This window comes from Lotus japonicus, chromosome 1, assembly GCF_012489685.1.
Source record: "Lotus japonicus ecotype B-129 chromosome 1, LjGifu_v1.2".
Lineage (NCBI taxonomy): Eukaryota > Viridiplantae > Streptophyta > Magnoliopsida > Fabales > Fabaceae > Lotus > Lotus japonicus.
The window spans coordinates 112,486,765-112,510,909 of NC_080041.1; the positions used below are offsets into that span (position 1 = coordinate 112,486,765).

General features: G+C 33.7%; 1 protein-coding gene, 1 long non-coding RNA gene and 1 pseudogene across 2 annotated transcripts; all 3 read right to left on the reverse strand.

Annotated features, from left to right (window-relative positions):
• Nucleotides 1-4,435: 4,435 nt before the first annotated feature.
• LOC130729330 (uncharacterized) lies at nucleotides 4,436-8,485 on the reverse strand. Its single transcript, XR_009015965.1, has 3 exons — nucleotides 8,117-8,485; nucleotides 5,819-7,998; nucleotides 4,436-5,709 (listed from the first exon to the last, which is right to left on the reverse strand). It is a non-coding gene; the product is annotated as an uncharacterized LOC130729330 (long non-coding RNA).
• A 637-nt stretch (nucleotides 8,486-9,122) lies between these two features.
• On the reverse strand, nucleotides 9,123-12,715 carry LOC130729331 (vesicle-associated membrane protein 722-like). Its single transcript, XM_057581048.1, has 5 exons — nucleotides 12,310-12,715; nucleotides 10,208-10,349; nucleotides 9,995-10,115; nucleotides 9,826-9,888; nucleotides 9,123-9,454 (listed from the first exon to the last, which is right to left on the reverse strand). Exons 1-5 carry the CDS (start codon nucleotides 12,497-12,499, stop codon nucleotides 9,305-9,307), a joined length of 666 nt encoding a protein of 221 aa, XP_057437031.1. The 5' UTR covers nucleotides 12,500-12,715; the 3' UTR covers nucleotides 9,123-9,304.
• Nucleotides 12,716-22,403: 9,688 nt separating this feature from the next.
• LOC130732454 (uncharacterized protein At2g29880-like) lies at nucleotides 22,404-23,664 on the reverse strand (annotated as a pseudogene).
• Between the last annotated feature and the right edge of the window lie 481 nt (nucleotides 23,665-24,145).

Sequence of the window (24,145 nt, forward strand, 5' to 3'; positions counted from 1 at the left end):
AAAACCGGTAAAAAAAAGTATGGACAAAGAGGTATGTATACCTATAATTTAAGTTGTACATAAGATTGAAGGTTTAAAAGAACTGAAAAATAATGAAGGTTTAAAAAACTGAAGAATATTGAAGGTCTCTTCAAAGATTCTTAGGACCCCTATGTGAATGCATTGATTTTTAGCTTAGTGAATAGATTAGGGAATGCAAAAGGACAATGAGATTCCTATGAAACGAACGGTCATGATTGAATATGGAAGAATAATTTGCATTTTTACCAAAATAATTATAGTCAAATTTTCAATGTAGTATAAAAATTGTTAAATTATTATTTTACCCTCAAGGTTGCGAAAACTTCTTCTTTATTATATCTACAGAATGACCAAAATTCATTAAAAAATTAATTTAGATCTAATATTAGTTAACGGGTAAAAAATTATTTAATTTGTTAATGTATCAAAACTATTTTGTAGATAAGTTTTTGACCCGTGTCTTTTTGTGTATAGCATGAAATTTTTTAAAATTTATATTATTTTGTTATGATTATTAAAATAGAGTTTCTAAATTAACAAAATAAAATTAATTTTACTTAAGTATAAGAAAATAAAAATTTGATTTTTTTTTAGTTTTGCGATAAATGCGTTTGACTTTTTTAAAAAGCGTAATATTTATATTTCTTTGTGGTTGTTTTCTAAATATTAAATGATTTAATTTAGTTTTTACATAAATATTTACAATTTTTTTTTGTTTTGCGATGTCCTAACAAAACTTAACAACATTCATGAGTTTTAAAATGGAAAAATCAAATGAACACTACATGCTATCCAAAAATCATCAAATTTAAATTTATCATAAAGGTAGAAGAATTAAAAAAAAATAAGAATAAAGAATACTTGGAACTATTCTCAGAAACTGAACCCTTGTCTCTTGTTGTTTTTCCTTCCAAAATTTCAGTGGGGTGCAGAGGAAAGAAGTCCAACGCTTCTTGGTTACTACATTGAATGTTATGATATGAGATCCTCTATTGCAGCCATCATATACCATTTGGCCATTATAGAGACTTGACATGGGTACAACCTTCCCAACATGACTCCTACAACCTACAGGTAGAAGCACCACCGTGTCTGAGGTATACAATATGGGTCATAGAGGGCTGGGGGATAACCTTTCATGAAATTCTATGTTTTTTTAACAGGATGAACAAACAAACCAAAAGAACTCATTATGATTTTATGTGGGGGCATAAATAAAAGAAATGATAAATGAAAAGAAGAACACATGTACCACAACAAACAACATCCATTCAAGGGCTATAGCAAAATATCTAAAGAAAATACTTCATCCGTTCCAAAATGTAAGTTGTTTTAGAATTTGTACTATATTCTAAAATATAAGTTGTTTTGCAAAACCAATGCACTTTTTTTCTATTTCTTCCTTATATACCCTCATTTAATATTATATTTCTTAACTACCACCTTCAATTTTCACCTATCACAACTCTCACTATCCACTTAACCAATAATAACATTTCTCTCTCCTTAATATAACACAACTTTAAATAGGGGTATTTTAATAAAAAAATTATCAATTAATGAACTCTTAAACAATATGCACAACCTAAAACAACCTATATTTTGGAACGGATGGAGTAAGTAGAAGTTGTTGTCATTAAAAAGATCAACCTTATAATTTTTCAATTGAGCAAAGAGAAGTGTCTGCTTTCATTAACACCAATCTTCCTTAGGTTTTGAAATAGAACTTGGAAGATTGGAATGGTCAAAATAACTAACTTAAAAAAAAAGATTTCATTCTGATATAGAATGATTGTATCAATCCAAAATAGTTAGAATAGACACATTCAAAACATGATATTCATAACTGGAACCTATGAGCTAACAGATAAAAACAAAAACTAATGAGGTGATATTTGTTTTAACAAAAAATAATTAAAAGTGTATCTTTCATCATCATCATCATCCTTTTTTGGCACATATTTGCTTGGTTTATAAAACTTAAAAAATACTATATCATGAAATTCTAAATGAGGTAAATTTTTATAGCAACATAATGAGTTATGTTTTTTATTATTATTATTATTAATATTAATATTAATATTATTATTATTATTACTATTATTATTATTATTATTTTTATAAGGGGAGTTTATTAAAAATATGCTATAATTTAATTTTCATGTTGGTGTAAAGTCAAGACACTTGAAGAATCAATATCCTTCCGAGATCTAAAAGATGCATGGAATGTCCCCTGCCCCTTTTTAAACAATGCAATTGAGTTTCATCTTCGCTCATATCATTTTGAGTTAGACCACCTATTGAATTTTTGGATTAAAATAGTGTGGTATGGTTTTAGTCAAATGTTATATTATTTTTTTATTAATAAATATCTAGTAGCAATAATAATAAACATAAATTAAATTAAATGACATATACTTACTTCTTATATCATTGACACGGTTTCTACGAACTTGTGAATTTCGGCTTCGTGCCGAGGCCTTTACACGGGAGATACATATTGTTGTGCTTTGATTTGCTGCATTGTTTTGTTCAAATATTTCCATTTAAAAGAATTTTTAGGGAATATATAAAAGCAATTTAGATAATCAAGCACCGACACAAAATAACTGAATTTTTTTTTGTTTTTTTTTTGTTTTGGAAACATACCATTTGAAATGTTAGGTTGTTGAATGCTTGCAGAAGTTCCTTCATCGTTGACATGGTTTCTCTGAACTGGTGAATTTCTGCTTCGTGCCAAACCCTTTACATGGGAGATTCACAATGTGTTTTGTTATGGTATACAAATATTTACATTGAAAAGATTTTTTTAGAGAATATATAAAAGCAATTTAATTAACAAAACACCGGCACAACATAAATCAAATAAAAGTTGTTTTAGGATTAGAAGTGTTAGATTGTTGAAACCTCGCATAAGTTCCTTAGCTCATTTTATGTTAGAATTAGACATTATATGAAAATGGTGGATTCATGAATGTTAAACTTGTAGAAAAAATTGGATAAAAAAAAAGAAATAATTAAAAAATTGATATGTACGAAACTTACTTGTGTCGTTGGTCGAAGATCCATGATTTGATGAATTATACTTGCGATCTTCATCTTTCAGCCTCATTTAGAGGGCGATAAACAAAGCGAAAGGGTGAGAAATCGTTTCAAAGGTAAAGATGTTTGAGTGAGAAATTGTGTGTTGAGATGAAGATTTTTTTGTTATTTATATAGTAAGCAAATGGGAATGGAGTTATAGAAGTGGAATAGTTTTTTCTCTTGGTTTTAATTATTTATTTTTGTGTCATGATTAGATACTTTGATGTAGGATTTTAAACCAATATTGAAGGTTACAAATTTTTAAACTTCTTCTAAATTAATCTCTTAATTTATATGTAACTTCTAAATTGCATTAATATTTTTATAAAAAAATTTGTGCTTATAAAAATATGTAGCCTATATGCACATTTAAGTCATTTTTTATTTATTTTCTATGCAATAATAGAAAGCATATGAGAATATGATTGTAGAATATGAATGGTTGTTGTAACATCATTAGGTAATTTAAAGTGGGATGTTAAAGGTTTATTTTTTTTAACTTCTTATAAATTAATTTCTTAAATGTATGTAACTCCTAAATTGCCTTAATTTTTTTAACTTCTCATAATTCACTATTAGGCACTTTTTTTGGCAAATCATTATTAGGCACTTTGATAAATCAAATGCTTGTGAATCAACGGTTGAGATTCAATCCAAGAGAAATAAATTATCTTTTTACTAAAATACCCATGCCAAACTTTCACAGTTTTTAAAATTAATTATTGAATGACTGGTTTGCCCCAAGGTTGCACAAACTCTCCCTTTACATAGTTTATAGATTTATTTCTTGAGGTTCACAACTTTACATAATCACAAAATCTCTTTCTTATTAAATGTTAGGATAAATTTAGAAAAAATATTTAATACTCCCTCCGTTCCTATATATAAGTCACAAATAACTAATTCTCTTAGATTAAGAAAAGTAGTTACTAGTAATAAATTTGTAAAAAAAATGATTTACTTTCCTAGATTACCCTTATTTACTTTCCTATGATTTTCTCTCTCCAAGTTAATACTTCTAAAGTTTATCATCTCTTTCATATTAAATATGAGGGTGAACTTGGAAAAAATTATTTAATGCTTCCTAGATATTAGAAAGTGACTTATATTTTGTAACAAAAAATTTTCAAAAAATGTGACTTATAATAGGGAACGGAGGGAGTACTTCATAAATATTAGAATGTGACTTATATTTAGTAAAATAAATAAAAAAGTAACTTATAGGAAATAAAGGGAGTAATATATGGAGTCTATTCTCTTCAATGTGGAACTTGTCGAGGTCGAGGAGGTGGTGCACGTGTGGTTGTTGGAAGCATAGGGGGCGACAATAATGGTGTAGGGTGTCGTGGAGGAAGGAGGAGCCAAGGTGGTGATGGTTATCTGTTAAGTTCAAACGCATCATAACGTTTTTAAAATCTTATTTTGATTATAACAATTTTACAAAAGTCTCATTGAAAATTGAACTCACTATAGCATTTGAATTTCAGGAGAAACTCAAGTAATGTTATATGCTTCAACGTTCTATCATCTCATAAAAGTAAAGCTTCAGAAGTTACAAAACAGTTTGGGAAGCAAACTGACTCTCACTCAAGATTCAAGTCTCTGATCGTCCAATGCCACATCATCAGTCAGATTTATTGAAGACAAATTTTGAGCGCCAAAGTTAAAGTTTGATTGTAACCAGTTGCCCAACGTTCAAATCAAAAGGCAACCAATTGACTTATATTCAAATCAGATCACGTGAAGACTAGTTTACTTCAGCTAAAGGCACGCTGACCAACAAGGGAAAAGTACAAGCCGTCAACATCATATTTTCCAATTGTCTCATGTCTGAAAATTAAGTAGCCCAAGTCTATCACCACCTACTAGCTGACAAACATCATCTTTACGGGTAAAGGATAGACTTACTTCTGAGCTCGCATTAAATGGAGCTACCAACCAAAGTCATTTGAATCAACGGTTTGATCTCATTTCACGACGGCTAGAGCAACGGTTGGATTTTGTCTCACAACGGCTACAACACTAGCAAGCGAGTATATAAGGCACTCTTGAAGATTGAAGACAAACAGAATTAATTCTGAAAGAACAAGAACTCAAGCATTTATTCCGATCTTCTCAAAAGCATTCAAAGCTCAAGCATAAAGTTTCTAAGAGTCAAACACAAGCCTTTACTTCTGCAAGTGAAAGAGAGAACCTCGTACCTTAAAATAGTCAAATATTTTTATTCTCTTCTCACTTAGTTTCAGAACTCTTAAGTGATTCAAAGTCAGATCTAAACCCAACCACTTAGAGTTCCAGTACCATAAATTCTCTACCACTACTCTTGAATGAAGAGAAATTTCGTAGAGTGATTTAATCTTTGTAAGATTATTGGAGAAGTCCTGATTAATACTCGTAGGAGGAGTCCTGTAGAATACTTGGAGAAGTTCGTGATAATACTTGTGGGAGAAGTCTTGTTGAATACTTGTATTGGAGAAGTCTTGATACTTGCTAGTGAAAATCTTGGTGGTGGCCAAGTACTGGACGTAGCCCAATCATTTAGGGTGAATCAGTATAAATCTCTGTGTGCTGATCGTTCTGCTTTACTTACTTATTTCCACTGCACTAAACAGTTTACGAAAAGTCATACTTAACGTTTTCTTAAAAGAACTTATATTCTTTTCATAAAGCAAAGTTTTAAAACGTAAATTTCAAGTACACAATTCAAACCCACCTTTCTTGTGTTACTTATTTGCATCTCAGTTATCAACGCTCGTCGACAGAGGAGGGGGGCCTGTGGTGATGGAGGCTTCCACTGCCATGGGAGGAGTCGAGGAGGAGCTCGTGGTGGTGGTGTGGTCCTCGTGGAAAGAAGATGGTAGAGGAAACATGGTGGAGGTGGCTCTTGATTGAAGGACAAAAAGCAAATGGGGATGATGATAAGGAATTGTGGGTGTGGTTGTTGTTGTTGTTGCTGAGAGAGAATGAGAGTGAGAGCGAAAGAGAGAGAAAAGAGAAGATGTGTGTGGTTGTAAAGAGAAAACAATAGTGAAGGAGAGTGATGAGTGACAGAGCGTGAATGGGATGGGATAAGGAGAGCGAGGTGTGTAGTGGAGGTGAGAGTGTTGAGATAAGGAGGAGGGAGAGTGCACTTAGGTGTCCAGTTCTCATTGGTTGAGGGAGAATCTCCTCAATTCTCTTTGCCTGGAAATCTTGGAGGGATAAGGAGAAGATCATCATAGGTCATCACAGAGGGAGGTCATCTCTTCATGAAAGAGAGAGATTACAAGTTGGTGTGTGTTAACTTAGAAAAATAAAATCCTAAAATAATATAAAATAATAAAATATAAACACTCAATTAATTAATATAAGGCAATTACTCCATAGATCTTTCCCGTCATAGTGGTACGAATAATATTTCAAACACAAATACAAGATAAAATAGCACGCGTTGCTATAAATTATGGAAAATAAGTAAATAAAACTATTTATTTGATTCAAGGTCTTACATAATGAGTTAATACCTTCACACATGGGGGTAGTTCTTATTCTTGCAAAAAAAATTGTTCCTCAGATATGCACTAGCCCACATAGACTTCATCTCATAAAAAAATTTCATCCACTTATCTTCAGAAAGATTATATTTTTCAATAACCTTTGGCCAAAAAGATTCAAACCTTTCCTCATAGAAGTTACCATATACCAAAACTGAAAAGTCATCCAAGAATTCAGGAATCTTAATTTTTTCCAAAGCATTTTGTTGTATATACCAACCACACAGCCTGTGTCTAGAGTTAGGAAACACACACTCCTAATAGCTTCACTCATGGAAACATCCCCATCGGTCACAAATGCTTAAGGATGTTTATCAAACATGCATTCAACAAAGGTTTCCAAAACTCACTTATATGTTTTTATCGTTTCATTTTTCAACCAATGCACAACATAAAATTGTAGTTTGTCCATAATGGTTATATCCACAAAAAAGAACGAGAGGTTTGTTATACCTGTTTTTCTTACAGATGCTATCAAAGCCAACCACATCACTAAACACATGGTAATCAACCCTACTAACTCCATCACACCAAAATAAGTGTTCAAGATATCCTTCACTATTTTTTTTATACTTGTAGAAAAAAAGAGGATCACCCTCAAACTTAGCGTGCAGATATGATAATGCAGCAACGACATCCTCGTTTTGAACCCTAGCCCTCTTCTTCTCAACATAATTGTATACATCATATTTCATAAATGGAGTACTATCATGACCATTTTTTCCACCCCTATCAAGTTCATTTATATTGGAAGTCCTAAAGCCATGAAACATGAAGCCATCAATTTGTGCCTTGTCAGCCTCACTCATTTGTTGATATGCAGATACCAAACGAACTTTATCAGGAGGTTCCAAGTTATGTTTGTGAGACTCCTCAAAACAAACAAATTTCCACAAACCACAATTGCTCACTAAACGCACATGAAATCTAGTTGGACATGATACTCTTGTAATGGGTTTTGCCTCTCTAACCCGATCAATCTGCATATTTATTACGCCTATTTCCATGTTTACTACACACTAATTCACGACAGATAATGCTCTTATTACTATTATGACGAATATCATCCTTCCTGGAAACAAACCCCATATACAGAGCATATTTTTCATAAAACATAACAGCTTCTTCCATAGTTTTAAAATACATCCCTATAATATCATCAGCTGTTAATTGTCATTGATTTCATAAACTCCCTAGCTTCCTCATTTTCATTACTATCTACATTTTCCCCCCCACTGTTGTTATCTGATAACTCATTAACAAACCCATTTTCACCTTCATTGTTGTTATCATGCACTCCATTATCAAACCCATCCTCATCTAAAGTAATACAGTCTTCCTGCCTCATACTACCCATTACCTAAAAGATCACACACTAACAAATTAATTTAAGGATAACAAGTACATAAACAATTGAAACTCAAATACGAAAAATCACAAACCAAACTGTAGCAGCAAATAGGAAAAATAACACTTACACAATAAGTGACGAATTCAAATGGCTTCCGAGATTAGTTAATTGCACGAACAAGAAATGGAATTTTGGTTATAAACCGAACTGCTCAAAGGTCGAAGGCAATGAATGAACCCAGACCACACCGAAAATGGTTCAGACTGGCTTCCAAATCACCTACACCTCAACTTCCACAAGCCACAACAATCGAAGACGAACATAAAAGGGGATTTTTGTCGTTATCCTAACTGCAATTAATTAGAATGAAACCATCACCATAATAAACCTAATATTGAAACATCAGTTAAGAAGAAAGGACACTGAAGGGGATTTTGGTCATAAAGAATCGTAATCAAATGACAAAAGAATTCTCAATTCTCCCTCCAAAATCACTAATTACCCTAACTCAAAGGCTCACCATTGTTTCCTTTAAGGTATATTTAAATTCATCCCTAAATTTTACATCCTTTTTAACTGGTCCCTCCAAAAATACATTTAGTTTTTTCTGATCCCTCAGAGTTTAATTTAAAACCATTGACAACAAAATAATAAACGAGACACATGTCGTATTACCATTAGTCGGTGGCTGAACGGTCACACTCGAAAAACCGGGGTTGTGGTAAAAAACGCCTAAGAGCATCTACATCCATCATACTCACTAAAATATCTACACTTCATTTTTTACAATTCCCCATAAGCCACATCATCTATAACATTTTACTAACTTTTTACTTCAACCCAACAACTCTTAAAAGTTTCTATAGTGGATCTCACCATTAACTTCACATTTATATATTTTATTATTTATATCCATTTTAATTAATTATATTTGCAACTTAAATATGATGGAGGTAGATGCTCTTAATGGTAAGTGCTTGTAATAAATACAAGCTCACTTTTCAAGTCTAGTGTGGAGTATCTATTCCCACATACTCATCTTTGCCATGTTGGAATTGAATATGTACTCCAATGGTAATAGATACTCATATGAGTATGTATTAACATTAGATACTATTATTGGAGATGCTCTAATATAATATGGCACATTGTTGATTTTTGATCCTTTCACTTTGTTTTTCGCATTTTTTTTTTCTATTCAAATTTGACAGTGTCAATCAAATAAACAAATTTATAATGTCATACTATATATACAACAATATTAAATGTACTAAGGGTCTCTATGTTGTAAGCGATTCAATATGAATGAGAACACTCATTCACCACAGTTGAACCCACGACACACTGAAAGAACAACTACAAGAATGAAGCAAAATAAGATGCCAAAAACTATTAGCTTCATCTTCATGTTCTGAAACCACATCTTTCTCCTTAGTTGGTCTCCCTGCCCCCTAAAAACTTGTGCCTGCAAAGCAATTGAGATTAATACCATATTACCAATTACAGCCCAAATAGATTTTTTTTGTGAGAGAATGCTATTGAAAGTTGTAATTATTGGTAGTAAAAGACGAAAATTTGAAGCAATGATAAATCCGTTTAGATAAAATTTATTGAAAAAGACTTCAGCTACCATTTAATTCCTCATTGGTAAAATTTGGGTACAACTTAAACCTAGCAGGCAAACAATCTTAATGATCTTAGCGCACTGCGCACGGGCACATCATGTAACACATATATAATGTTCAGAAGTTCAGAACATGAAATTGCTAAATCAATTTTGTATGCAGGTTCCCATAAACTTGTTTATTAAGTTTATGTGATAACAATTAAAAGCACCTGATCGTGAAGGTCCTCAGTTTTATCCACCAAAACATCAATCTTCACCTGACGATTAAGAACCTGCATACAAAATAAAGTACAATTGTTGGCCACATATAATCAATCGAGATGAAATTTACAAGAAGTCTATAATCAATTAGATGATGAATCAACAATGGTGCTATACCTGATCAATATTTGCCATCATAACTTGCTGGACTTCGGAAACCTCAGCTTTTACTGTCGCAAGTTTGCAAACCTCTTCTGGATGTTCCACACAATATTGCATATGCTCCTTCAACTTGGGTCTACACCATACAAAACAAAAAGTTCATATTACTGCAATTGAAAACAGAGAAGCGCATTTGCGTGACTTAGTTTGGTAAACATAAATACGTACCCGAATTCTTTGTTTAGGCCTTTAGGTGCTGCTGTTGCAGCTTTGCCTCCATCATATCTCTTTGTAAAATCTTCCTTGATGCGTTCAAGAAAGGCCATTGCAATCTGGCGACCAGTAGACTCCACTGCCACAACACAATAAGCTAAAAATAAAAGATTATGTGAGTACAATGTAATTATTGTACACATTCAGAAAATATAAATAAAAGCAAATTTTTTAACAGAGGTTTAAATTGGTGGGCTGCGAGAGATCCATAAAACTTTCGGAGATCATCACATTGGGCTAAAGTGAAAATTACAAGTGGACTGGACACATCTTTACCCAAAATAGAGAAAATCACAAGTGGACTAGACACATCTTTTACCAAAAACATTACGGCATTTTGTGTATGAGTAATCTTATAAAGAGCTCACCCCCTAATCACAAAATGTAAGACTTCTTACTTGCATTGCCGCCTATGAACCATTGCCAAAAGGACTTCTTACACAAGGAGCCTTTACATGATCACACTAACTATCGACTCTAATACAACATTGTACCACGAAAGATGCATAAAACTCTGGGGGTTTATCACATTGGGTTAAATAGCAAACTACAAGTAGAATGAAGATAACATCTTTAACCCAAAACCTTAAGACATTGGGTGTAAGTCATCTCACTTATAAAGCGTTCATCACTCCCCTAATCATGTAATGTGAGACTTCTTACTCACACTTGAATTCCCACATAAACATATGTCACTAACCATAATCTGTAAAAATCACTTTCAGTTGATCATTGCACGATAAGTGAACGATTGAGTTATTTACCCAAGGCATAAATTACTGTTTCGATTCTTACTGTATTATAAAAAAACCGATTTGAGATCATTTATCTAGGAAAAGGAAAGGCAACATCTATCGCAAACCTTAAACTCGTGATTGAACTAGATCTAAATAAAGGAGGCCATGAAGAATGTTTTTCTCACAACACTAAGAAGTTCCCTGCCGTCTACTCGATTTCTATTGAGAAAGGCAGATTTCGTCTGCCACTCTGTCGAGCTAACTAGAGCAGATGAGCATCTCTTTTAAGATAGGATTGAACAAGTGATTAAACATCTGGTGGGGGAATCAACCCACTTTTTCAGATGATTTGTGAATGGATAGCCAATAGCCAATGCAGTTACCAATTCAACCGAATGAAAGAGAGAGAGAGGCTCATGCTTTCCTTAGTTTGGATTTCGAGAGCTTGGTCTGTTTACCTTGAAAGCTATACATTGGCAGGTTATGAAATACATTCAAATGGATGAATGTGAACGAGATTGATATCCCGATGTAATTCCCTTTTTTGATGTGATGCTTCTTATTTAGAGTTATTCAGAGATTAAGTTCTCCTTCGTATTTCTGATTCTTTGAACTTGGCTTCTTACTATTGAAAAGAGGCCAGACGAAGTCCTTCACTCCCACTCCTTATCCAGAACTATAGAAAGAAAGCGATTAATAGACAAAAGAACAATTGATTTGATTGGACATATCATATTATAGCGGGTTGGATCGATCAAGATCGACCAATTGTGGCAGTTGACAAATTAACGTTAGCAGAAGTAGGATAGATCTATAATTACATATTGAGATAGAAAGAAAAGAAGGTCGGTTATAAGCAAGAGAGAATAAGGAGAAGTTGGATGGAATGGAGGCTCGTTGGTCTTGGTTTCGATTCCAGATATCGAGATTCATTCGAATTAGCTTTTTTTAAACTAAAAAGAAAGTGAGGTGAGCGAGATGAGGAGGGAAGAGATTCGGGCTAGCCAAGTACCATCCATTTAGCTATTGAGCGATGTGATCATCCGCCCATTTTTTATTCTTCACCCCGCTTCCGGTAGTAAGAACACTAAGAACCGTCATATACACTTTTTTTACTTATCTCTCTTCTTATATCACATCACAAATATTTACACCAAAATGAGTGGTTCACCAAAAACACAGTGTGTAGGGGTGTTATTATAGTTTTGTAGCACACCAATCACATAACTTTACATAATCAAATTTATAAACCATATGTAAATTATAAATTAAAAAGAAAGGCTAAAGTAAGTTGATGAACAGAGGAGATAGGAAAATTACTGAATCCATTGTGGACGAGGTAGTTGAAGGTGTGGCCGTCGGTGTTGTATGTGAACTTGGTATTGGATGATGGAAGCTTCTGCAAGAACTGTAACGCCACGTCCCCGAAGTTTCCGACGAAGTCGGTGTGCTCTGCCAGGATCACAGTCCCACGCGCCACGAAGCTGTATATCAGCGATTGTTCCCCCATGTGGAGCAAGCAAGCAACACAGATTTCGGTGGGAGAGTGAGAAGAAAGGAAACAGAGACAGAGAGAGGGAAAAAATGAGAGAGTTTGCAGAGAAGGGATTGATAGTTGAGCAAAAAGTTTTCAGATGAGGGAGGGAACGAAGCAAAAACGTGTTTGATTTTGACATGCTTATCGATTTGCTTCGTGTGGGACTTCAAACTTGGAAAAATCTTGCAAGTGACGAGGTCAGAGCAGACGGGTAAGAAGAAGAGTCGTCATACCACTTCTAGAATGAGAGCTAGGATACATAAGGGTGGGGAAAGGAAAGTCAGGGTTCGAATCCTGGAAGGGAACTTTGAAGGGAATTTTTAACTTACTAACAACTAACCACTGACATTTGCCTATAAAAAAAAACTTCTAGAATGAGAAATGTTACTATATGAATAGGGTCTCCATACTTGGACACAATTTAAATAGAATCCAGATCCAAAAATTTAATGTTATGAGGCAATATATATATATATATAAATTCGTATAAAATTTTTTAATACACACAATTAAAAGTGAGTGCATTTTTCACCAAAGAGGATACAAGTGAGGACACTTTTTTACCAAAAAATCATTAAGTAAGGGCATTTAATAATATGAAATACAAGTGAGAGCCTTTGACAATGTGGAACACAAGTGGTGATATTTTGTACCAAAAGAGCCATAAAAACTACATACTTTTACTATTCAATTTTTTTTCTAATGATTGTTTTCAAAATCAAGTGAGGGCACATGCCCTCATGGTGTTGTACTTAGATCCGTCATTGGGATCCATATAATTTTGTTGTTAGAAATAATAATATAAAGTCGTTCATATAATAATTATTTTTCTAATTGTCATTCCTAAGCATGTTTCTAGGTGACTTAAGACATTTTTTTCTCTTTTCTTTTCACCCAAGCTCTCGGTTTTGGCTTCCAAATCAGTTTTTCTTTTTCCAAACCTCTTAAGTTACAAACTCATTTTCATACTCACTTAAGGCTATTCATGGGCTGCGCCTAGCGTGTGTCAGTTTCAAACTGACCCACGGTGGTTCAGTTTTACTATTCCTATGAAAAGACAAAAATAACCTTCATTCTTCAATTTTTTCCTTGTTTATCCTCCGCTCAAATTCTTTCTTCTTCATCTTTTACCACCGACAGCACCAAGCCTCGCCGCTGCAGCACCACCGTAGCCTCGCCGCTCCACCCAGTTCTTTCTCCTTCAACGAGTTTGAGCTTTTCTTCACCTTAGATTTGAGCTTTTCCCACGGTGGCAGTGGTGAGTTTCTTCATCATGACAATTCTTAAAAAATTGAAGGTATTAAGTATTAACAACGATTTTGCACCCATTTGTTTTTTGAAGAAGACAAAATTATGATTTTGGTTGCAAAAGCAAAGTCCAAGCGAGTGATTGACAGTATCAATAAACACCTACATTTTTGGATCTGGGTTTTTGCTGGGGGAGATTTTCGATCGAGCTTGAATTGTTTTGCGTTTTTTGATATGGGTATTTGGTAGAGTGGCTTTGGGTGTAGATGAAGGGTTAGCATGTTGCTGGATTTCCAGATCTGGGTTTTTGGGTGGAAGCTGTGTGTTATCGGACTTGGTTTTTTATGGGGGTGGTTTCTGGTGAGGAATGGCTTTGGGTGGAAGCTGATGTGTCTTTGGATCTGGTCGATGGTGAGGTGGGTGGCGCAACGTCCCGATCTCGAGTCATGGTGACGGTGGTGCCATCGCCCTTTCTCCTCTCTCACACCCTCTATTAATAGGGTTTTTCTTTTTCCTCAAGTCATGGTGACGGTGGTGCCATCGCCCTTTCTCCTCTCTCACACCCTCTATTAATAGGGTTTTTCTTTTTCCTCAATATTTCTGCAGAAATTAACAGATTTGAGTGCCACCGTCAAAGAAGTCCTCTACGGAAGAACCTTGGTGAAGAAATGGACAGATCTGAGTGCCAAGCTTCAACATACACATATCTGGATTTTTGGAAACACATGAATGCTTGGGGACTCAGATCTGGAAACTTTTGTGGTTAAGGATTTGTGAAGGAGTAGTTCTGGCCCTGCGCTGGTGGTGGCTGAACGAAGGTGGGGGAGAGGGGTGGAGGTGAGCTGTTGAGGATGGTAGTGGCTGGTGGCGGTGCTGGTAGGCTGAGGGAGATTGGCGGTGGCAACATAGTGGTTCAGAGACGGTAGTGGGTTGAAGGAAGCATTGGAAGAGACAATGGTCTTTTAGTAAATTTATATATATTTAATTAATGAATTATTATTATTATGAGCTTATCTGGACCGTTCAAATAAAAACATTAAATTCAATGGTGAAAAGTTGAACTGATCTAGCGTGTGACCCATGCTGGGCAAAACCCTATTCATGCAACTTAACTTAGTATTTTCTTCAATTACTTAAAAAGTAAAAAACATGCAACACTTAGCAATTTTCTAATCCAACTTAAACCCAATCTTCCCGAATTGAAAACCTAAGTGTCATGCATCATTTATAAGCTTAAAAAAAAGATTTTTACCCCCAAAACTTAGAGTAACCTCTCTATCATAGCATGTTCTCATGCACCCAAATTTTTTCTTCCAAAACATTTAATTCTAGGCATTTTCATGGCATTTCTATGACTAATCCATTAACCAAACTTCCATACATGTTGTAACTTGAATTACGAAAATTCTCAAGTTCAAAATTATGCATCAATATTAGTGTTTTTAGAAAGCTAAAGGCATGTACATTCCACTTTCACGAGGTTTAAAGCATAGGGACTAAAATTTGACAAAACCCTAAAACTCAGGGCCCGTTTGGTGCGACGTATAGTATAAGGCCTGATAGTATAAGACCTGATAGTATTAGGCCTGATAGTATAAGCCCCGATAACTTTCTTATACTATCCAGCGTTTGGTCATACTCTGTATAATTTACCATATCGTTTAAATTAATGCAATTTTATGTTTAATGAAGTATTGAATAATGATATATAATAAAAATCAAATATGGAGGTGATTATAACGGTGGTGGCGGTGGTGATGGAAGTGGTGGTAGGTTGGTGGTGGTGGTGGCAATGGTGGTAGGTTGGTGTTGGTGGCGGTGGTGGTGACATTGGAGATAGGTTGGTGGTGATGGTGGCAGCGATGGTGGTTGTGGTGGTGGCGATGATAGGGTGGTGGTGGTGGTGGTAAGGCGGTGGCGGCTACGGTGGAGGGAGATGAAAGATTTTTTACCACTCTACGTTTGAATCTCTCAAGACTCAATTGTAGTATAGTAAAGGGTTTTATCGTATCCACAGGGAGGTGTAATACTTATGCCGTTCAAAAGCTAACAAACTCAAATAATGGTTTACAAAGAGATTGATTGTTTGTTTAAGAACATAAAAACATAAATCAAGAAGATAAAAAGAGTTGGATTCACCAAGGTAGATAGTTTTGCTAGGATTAGAGTTTCGTTGTTCGACCTCTATGTATTCTATTGATTCACATACAAATATCGTTATATGCAATTGATTCCTCCCACCATTTCTTATCTTACTACCCAGTTCCCCGGTGTTGAAGATTATCAACTCCCTATATTAACCTTCAATCCCTTGACGATTAACAATGGTGAGTAGCATTAAACATGGATGTTTGAATAGACTAATGATCTAACCCTATCCCTAGACCTTAGAATCATTAGATGATTTTACCTAATTCAGATTTAAATAGTTAGTTCCCACCGTCCTATTAAATCTAAATTCATGTTTTAGGTGATCAATCCAAAACAAGCATGAAGCACAAGGTAAAAATCATTGAATCATGGAAAAGAAACATATGATTAACTCTAGTTCGGACTCAAGAACGTGCGAGTTCCCTACACAAGTTTGAATCAATCAAAATACCCAAGGGGATCAAACCTCAGATATAGCATGAAGGAAAAGAGAAAACCATTGATTCTTTAACATAGAAACATGAAATTTGCATGAAAGGAAGTCAAGTAGATTACATGAGCATCAAAACAACTAGTTCTAATCCCAACAAATGAGAAATTAGCTATCCATTTCCATGGATAGCTTTACAATCATAAAAGAGAAGAAGAAAGATGAAAAACCAAATCCGTGACGGTTCCCCGACGATGGAATCGGCTCCAAAGCCTTCTCTCTAGCCTCCTAGACCTCCCTTGATGATCTCCTTTGAGTTCTCTATGTTTGGGTCTGGTTATGATCAAGTTTTTGGTCCCAGTGGTGACGGTAGGGCGGCGACGGCGGTGATCGGGTGGTGGCAGCAACACCGCTGGCGGTGGTGGTGCCAATGGTGGTGTAAGTTGGCAGCAATGGAGGGTGGTGGTGATGGTGACTTATATGTCACAACCTTATCATGCCTTATCCATCACTAACATGATGGATTAAATAATACGTCATTTTAACGTATAAGGGGACTTTGATGGATAAGTTTATACAATACAATGTCATCACCAAACAATGGATAAACTCATAATGTATTGTATAAGCTTATACTATCATGCCTAATACGGCGTGCCAAACGAGCCCTCAAAGTTTGTGGTTTTTTAAAATTGATTCCGTACAACTTAAATTAAAGCTCATATATATAGTTAATGTGAAAGCCTTTAGCCTAAATCATGGCACAACACTAAAACCCCAACAAGGTTTCCTAAAAATGTGTATTTTTCCATTTTCATGCATTAATCAACAAGACAACAAAAGTTTATGGCTCAAAAGCTTAAATAACCTCAAGCCCATCAACTCAAAGCTTGGGGGGACAACTAACCTCTATAAAAACAAAGAAATTCAAGGAAAAGAGATGGAGAAGGATGGTAGTGGTGGTTTTGAAGTCCCAACAAGCATCCAAGACAAGGTTCTCCACTCAAGCTCCAAGAATCACCAAAAAGGCTTCAATAATCCAAGAAGAACAAGATGAACACAAGATCTCACTTCTCTCTTCTTTCTCTCCCAAAGCTACTGTTGTGTGTGTGGGTGGGTGGGTTTTTTCTAATAGTTAAATGATTCTTTAAATGATATTTTATCTTGATTTTTAAATAAAAAACCCCTTAACAAAGTTTTAATTCATATCACTCACTATAAACTCATGAAACTTGGCTTGGTGGTAGCCCACATGGCCCACCTTGCGTCACTGATACCAGCTTGTTTTCGATCCCAAAAATTTTCCCTTTCAGAAATTTTTTCTTTTTGGAAAATGATTCATTGAGGAAAAAGAATCATTTTGGAAAAAATGAAATTTTGAAACGGAGTCCCAAGTATTTTTATTCGTGGCCCGGAAGTTGACTACAAAACCTCTACAGAGGTTGAGAAAAACTTCCTCGGACTAAGGAACTAAATGTTATCAATATTACTGTCAAAAGTTCCAAAATCACACAGACATTCACAAACAAACAATGAGAAGTTCTTATTCCTTTTCTAATTAGAAATCAGAGCTCATTAGGTGTTTTTAACGGCGATGAATCACCCTTTGAATATCCCGAATTGTAACTAGTCCGAGGGTACAATTTAGGATTGACTCTCTCTCTATCTATCTATATATATATATATATATATATATATATATTTATGTGCAAACTTTATACAAGCATTCTTACGCTGACGGAAGACCTAAGGCGCAAATTGGAATTTAATTAATTAATCCCTCAAAATTCTAAGCCTTACACCTAACACTCGGATCACTTTTTGAAAGATCTTCTTAGAGGCAAGTACAACAACGGGAAAAAACATTTAATGGTAGACAAATGAACGTTGTACTCTGCATAGGTATGGACGATCAAGCTTCGAGGTTCATCAACGTTCAAAAGCATTCACTTGAAGCTATATAAAAGGAAGACTACACAACTAGAAAGGTCAAGAACTTCATCTATCTTCTAAGCATCAAAGCCAAAAACTCAAGCAAGTTCTTCACACAGGTTCAGAGCACTTAAGCGTCAAAAACACTCTTGAGCCTATAAGAGTCAAATTCATACACTTATACAAGAAATACCTGAGCTCAAATCTCTCTACATTAATGTTATGATAAACTAGTTTTAATATTATTTTAATTTTAATTTAATGTTTTTAAGAATATGAATATTATTAAATGAATTTATAAGATTAACTTAAATTGCTTTTGTTTAAAGTCAATATCATTTCTGAATGGTTTAAATTTTTTCAACAACAAAAGAATTTATTGATAAGAAATCTTGAGTAAAAACATGCTCAAGAAAATCAAAATCAAACAAGATTGAAAATCAACTTGCTTATAAAAATTAAGTACTAGCCCACCCAAAACCCTTCTTAAACCCTCCAAGACACAAATGAAAACAAGACCCGTAAGAAGAAGCCCAAAAGAAATCCAATCTGATTTAATATTAAAATATATTATTTCAATTTTTTCTGTTAAGTTATTATTGATGATTATTACTATGATAAGAGTATTTTTCAATATAATGTTTTTCTCTTCCGCTGTACCGAAAAAATATAATGTTTTAATAATGATATATTTATATATAGAACATTTCTGAATTAATTTAATTTTTTAACTTGAATGATAATTAATTCTCTCATTAATAATTCCCCATGTAAGTTATACACTTTTACTAGTTGTCTTTTTTTTATTCAACCTTTTCTTTCTTTTCATTTTGTTTAAATGTTTTCTATTTCTTTGTATCATATTTTATTTGTAAAACACAAGAATGTTATTTAGTATTGAATTTTTCTTTGACCAATACTTCAAATATTTTATGTATTCAACGCTTAATTCTAAGTAATGTATTTTTATTATTGTTATATATTACGTATTTCTAATTCTTTCCATTATTTTATTTTCCTATATATATATATATATATATATGTTAGTATGGTGTGTTATCCCTCTATATTGCAAGAAAGAAAATATAAGGTGAAATCTCTTAAAATGAATTTTCGCATCCAACGATCTCTTCTTTTAGTGGTTTTCTCCATTGCTTTGGCTTTGGTTTCGTTCTCAGGTAAGATCGCTAAATTGTTAATTTTATCTCTTAATTTTCAGTTTCAATATACAATTTACTAACTTGGAGAGGAAATTGACTCAATTTATAATATTTGTGTTGATAGTCTATCGATTGAAAAGAATAAAAATAAGAGCTGTATTATTATATAGGCTTAAAAGCATTTTTGGCCCTTGATGTTTTAAGTTTGTGTAAATTATGCCCCTACTCTATTTTTGTCGACGTTTCTACCCCTCATGTTTTCAAACAGTGCACCGTCTACCCCTCTGTCAGTCAGGCTTTCTCATGAGAGGTTCCTGAGTGGATTTGAGAGATGAAGATGAGTATATGAAGTTGATGATGATTAAGGAAATGATATAAATTAAATTTGTTTGATGTATATATTAATTATGTATGTAAGTGAACTGATTAAATGCATGTTTTGCTACTTACGGGTCTTGATTTTGAATCTCCCTTGGCTATTTTTTAAAATTTCACTTGTAATTATCACGTGGCAGGTCCAAAAAATATATAAAAAAAAGTTACATCAGCTCATTTCGTTAGTTTTTTAAAGTCTGACTGACGGAGGGGTAGACAGTGCACTGTTCGAAAACATGAGGGGTAGAAACATCGACAAAAATAGAATAATGACAGAATTTGCACAAGCTTGAAACATCAGGGGCCAAAAGTGATTTTTAGCCTATTATATAAGTATGACTTACAATTTTTTTTTACAAACCTCTATTTTTAAAAATTCTAATGGTTTATCTCTATTAGCTCCCTATATCAATAATAATTTTATTCCTGCTGAAGTCACATTGTTCATAAAATTTTAAATTTGTTGTGGTTGTAGGACAAACAAATGGAATTCATCTTCCGCCATTACACTGCACACCGGGATGTTATAATCCACAGGCATGCAATGCAAAATGTTTGAGTACTGGCTTTCCGAAAGGGGGCTTTTGTCAAGGATTTAACCCTCCAGGGTCATGTTGTTGTATAACGAGCTGAGTTATGTTGTGCTCTTTAATGCATGACGATAAATAAAATACGTTTTAAACTTTTTAAGAGCCAAAAATAATTTTTGTAGAAGTAATTGATTACAAATGCACTAATTATAAAATCATATAGTTCAATCTCATACTCCCCTATTAAAACCATATAGAAAAGTTGAAATACATGTCAGTGACTCATAAAGCGTGCTAATTAAAATTGTGCCACACGTATTAATTAATTAAAGGCAAATTCTCTGGTACAGGAAACTTTTGATTGGTATTTTACATGAATGGCATGTAACAATCACATAGTTACACCTGCAAATACTCTTTTGTTTGGTAATTAAGGTTGTAAACTTATTGTATAACATAAAAAAAAAGTTGTAAACTTATTGTAACTAATAATTATAAATCAACCTTATGAAATTATTAAAGTTTCCATTTTAGTCCCCTTTTGAGGTGAAAAGGTTTGAGTCTGACGCTTCGATTGAGAATCAATGAACATCAAATTAGGGTTCTAGTTAAAAGGGAAAAGAAGGGGGAGCACTCGACAGTACGAAACAAGGGATTGAAACGTGAAACGCCGAGATAAAATTGATTGAGACGTAAAAAAATCCACCGCCACATTTGGTGGAGGCTATAACGTCTTATAAATTAATAATAAGTCCCACCTTATTCAGACCCAACCATGGACAATAACGATCCCAGAAAATGGTGGCAAAGGATTTTGTTCATATGAATTTTGGTATTCGAATTCTGCAATGTCTTTTATTCTCACTAATATTCATATTGTCACAGCCCTACAATTTGTTACTACCTGCTGCTCCAAATTTTGATTTCTATTTGTGTTTCCAAATTCTGCTATACAACGGGATCATTGAGAAAGAAGAGAAGTTCATTTGTGAGGTTGGAAGTTTATTTTTCTCACCATAGAGATATTCAGAAACGAAACAGAGGGATTGTTGTATTCTGTTTTTTTGGGTGAAAGATTTTGGATTTGAGTGGGGTTTTTAGTTGAAGGGATTTTTGGATTTTGAGTTTATGGTTTTCTTTTGGGTGAGATTGATAGAAGAAGATTGAGAAAATGGAAATGAGGTGAGATTGAGTGTGTTGGGTTTTGATATATAATGATTTGTTTGGAGAAGAAAAACATGAAAAACATGGAGATGAAAAAAAATGAAGAACACAAATAAAGTGGGATCATTACTGAGTTAACTAAATAAAAGTGGGGTCATTAAGCAAATACTTAATTAATAAGTATAAATTAGAAAATAGTGTTATGTCATCACTAATTTATCCATGTCATCTTAGGGCCCGTTTGGTGGCTAGGATAGGATATGATATGATAGGAAAACAGGATATCAACAAGATATGATAAGAGTAGGATAGATTGTTATCCTATCAAGCGTTTGGTGTGCGCCAGATAGGATATACCCATATCCTATACTGTGTTTGAGGTGTACTGGATAACAATAGGATATGATAAATATTATACTCAAATGACATAATTACCCTTTAATGTAAATTAAATGTATATTTTTCCAAAATTATATTTTTCTCAGTATTTAAAATTAATATCTAAAATTAAATCTATAAAAATAGTTTTTGATTAGTTGTATGATATAAATAATTTTTTTATTTTTTAATTATTTTCATAAAGGGCACTTTTGTTTTATTTTTTTTGAAAACAAAAGATATGTTTGATTAAATAGTAGCATAGGCAAAAAAACTCTCTCAAGTGACTAACAAAGATTATAACCAACATACAAAAACAAGAGCCACAAATATTATAAACTAGTCCTAATGAAATTTCTCACTAATAATAAAGACTAAAATAGATAAGTTCAAACAATAATTTGAGACAACATTATTAGCACCCCAATGCACATCCAAAAATCATGGGTATTAAAAAAGGATACCACAAATAGTGAAAATATAATAGATAAGTTGAATCATGTGCTTCTTATAAATAACATAAACATCATAAACATCCTCCATCAAAATAAAGTAACATAGCATAAACATCGTCCAACAAAATGGTGTACTATCCAAATGAAGTAGATGAGCAATGTCATCTCCACCCTATAAATAGCATAACAAAGCCAAATAACATAAACATCCAACAAAATGGTGAACTATCCGAATGTAGTAGAGAAGCCAACATAAACAAAGCAAAATAACATAAACATCGTCCAACAATATGTCATTCTCCAAAGCAATTACTCAAAGCAATTATATCAATGACTTCACAAACTTGAGACGATCATCTCCATGACAAGCCCAAAACATGTGCACACGATGAAGCATATACATTATTTTATCTCCAGCTGCATAACGCTCTTGATCTGTTAAACCCATTTTCAGCAGCTCATCCATGACGCCCCTGGAATCATCAAACATGTCTTTATACTCTTTGAGGCTATTACTAGCCTCAGCCAATCTTTCAGCACTTAATTCAAGCCATTTCCCAAGAGTATTTCCTAATTCAGATATACTGTTAGCAATCAGATTTGCTTTTCTGTTTTTTTTCCTTGATTGACTTTCCATAAGGTCATCTTTTCTGCATTGTGATTTATTAACAGATGATGTCGGGGTCATCTCCACTCTAACATCATCATGATCAGCTTGTTCTTCCTCTTCTTTATCTAATTCCTCAACAACATCTGCAGGTGAATAAGCTAATTTTCCAGTAGCACGGTCTTTTCCAAAGGCATAAGCAAGCTTTTCAAGGAGTGCAATCCATGCATTCCTATAATCTTTTGCATTCGGATGACTCTAAAACAACACAAAATGAAAATCATTTAATTTATCACAAATATATTGTCAAAGAAAATAATTCATTAGTGAGGAAAAGTTATAAACACTAACCTTTATATACTCATTCCACACATCTTCACTATCCACCTTAATCATCTTCTTTTCATCATCCCAACCAAATCCACTTTGATTCAGCATATCATAAACAACATTATAAACTCCCTTGAGCCTCTTCATTGCAGATTCAATATGTGGTTTCACCTTAATACCAAATCCAGGAAACTTCTTCTATAATTTAACCTCAGCCGCTTTCAAAGGATTTCCTTTGAATTGTCCATTTTCATATTTTTGACCTTGGTTAACAACTTCAATCAATATATCTAATAATGCTTCATCCTCATCATTAGACCATTGTCTACGATCTCTCTTTCTCTTGTTGTTTTGCTAGATGCTGCTTTTAGAGTCCATTCCTATGAGATACTCAAACTTTTATTCAACATATTTCAAAAAAATAATTAAGACTTAATGCATGAGTATGTCATAGGGCAGCAAAAAAAAAATCCATAATGTAGTGCAATAAATACAAACAAACAAACAGATGTCATAGTACATTATCAAAGTACACAAACCAAATACATAACCAAATTTCCAAAAAAATAACAGACAAAAGTACACCATAAACCAGCAAAGTAACTCAAATTCCAAAATTTATGACAAAAAATACATGTCATAATTCATATTTCTAGTAGCAACTCATTCATTCCACATTTGTGTAGCTAAATTTTCTCTCCAGTGTATTTATTTTACTGATACACATCACTAGTGTATGGTACGCTCATTTGTATTTGAGGGTACCAGAGCAAAGACTCAAAATGAGTTGAAGAAATATTCATCTCTATGGTTCAAAAATATTCACATAAGACTGTTCTTGTACTTTGAGGGGTAAAGA

Excerpts from the sequence above, each read along its gene's own strand:
- LOC130729331 (XM_057581048.1), bottom strand. The coding sequence starts at position 12,499 with ATGGGGGAACAATCGCTGATATACAGCTTCGTGGCGCGTGGGACTGTG. Across the intron at positions 10,350-12,309 it reads CCTCGTCCACAATGGATTCA|CTTATTGTGTTGTGGCAGTG; the intron begins GTAATTTTCCTA and ends TTTTATTTTTAG. Across the intron at positions 9,455-9,825 it reads CTGAGGACCTTCACGATCAG|GCACAAGTTTTTAGGGGGCA; the intron begins GTGCTTTTAATT and ends ATTGCTTTGCAG.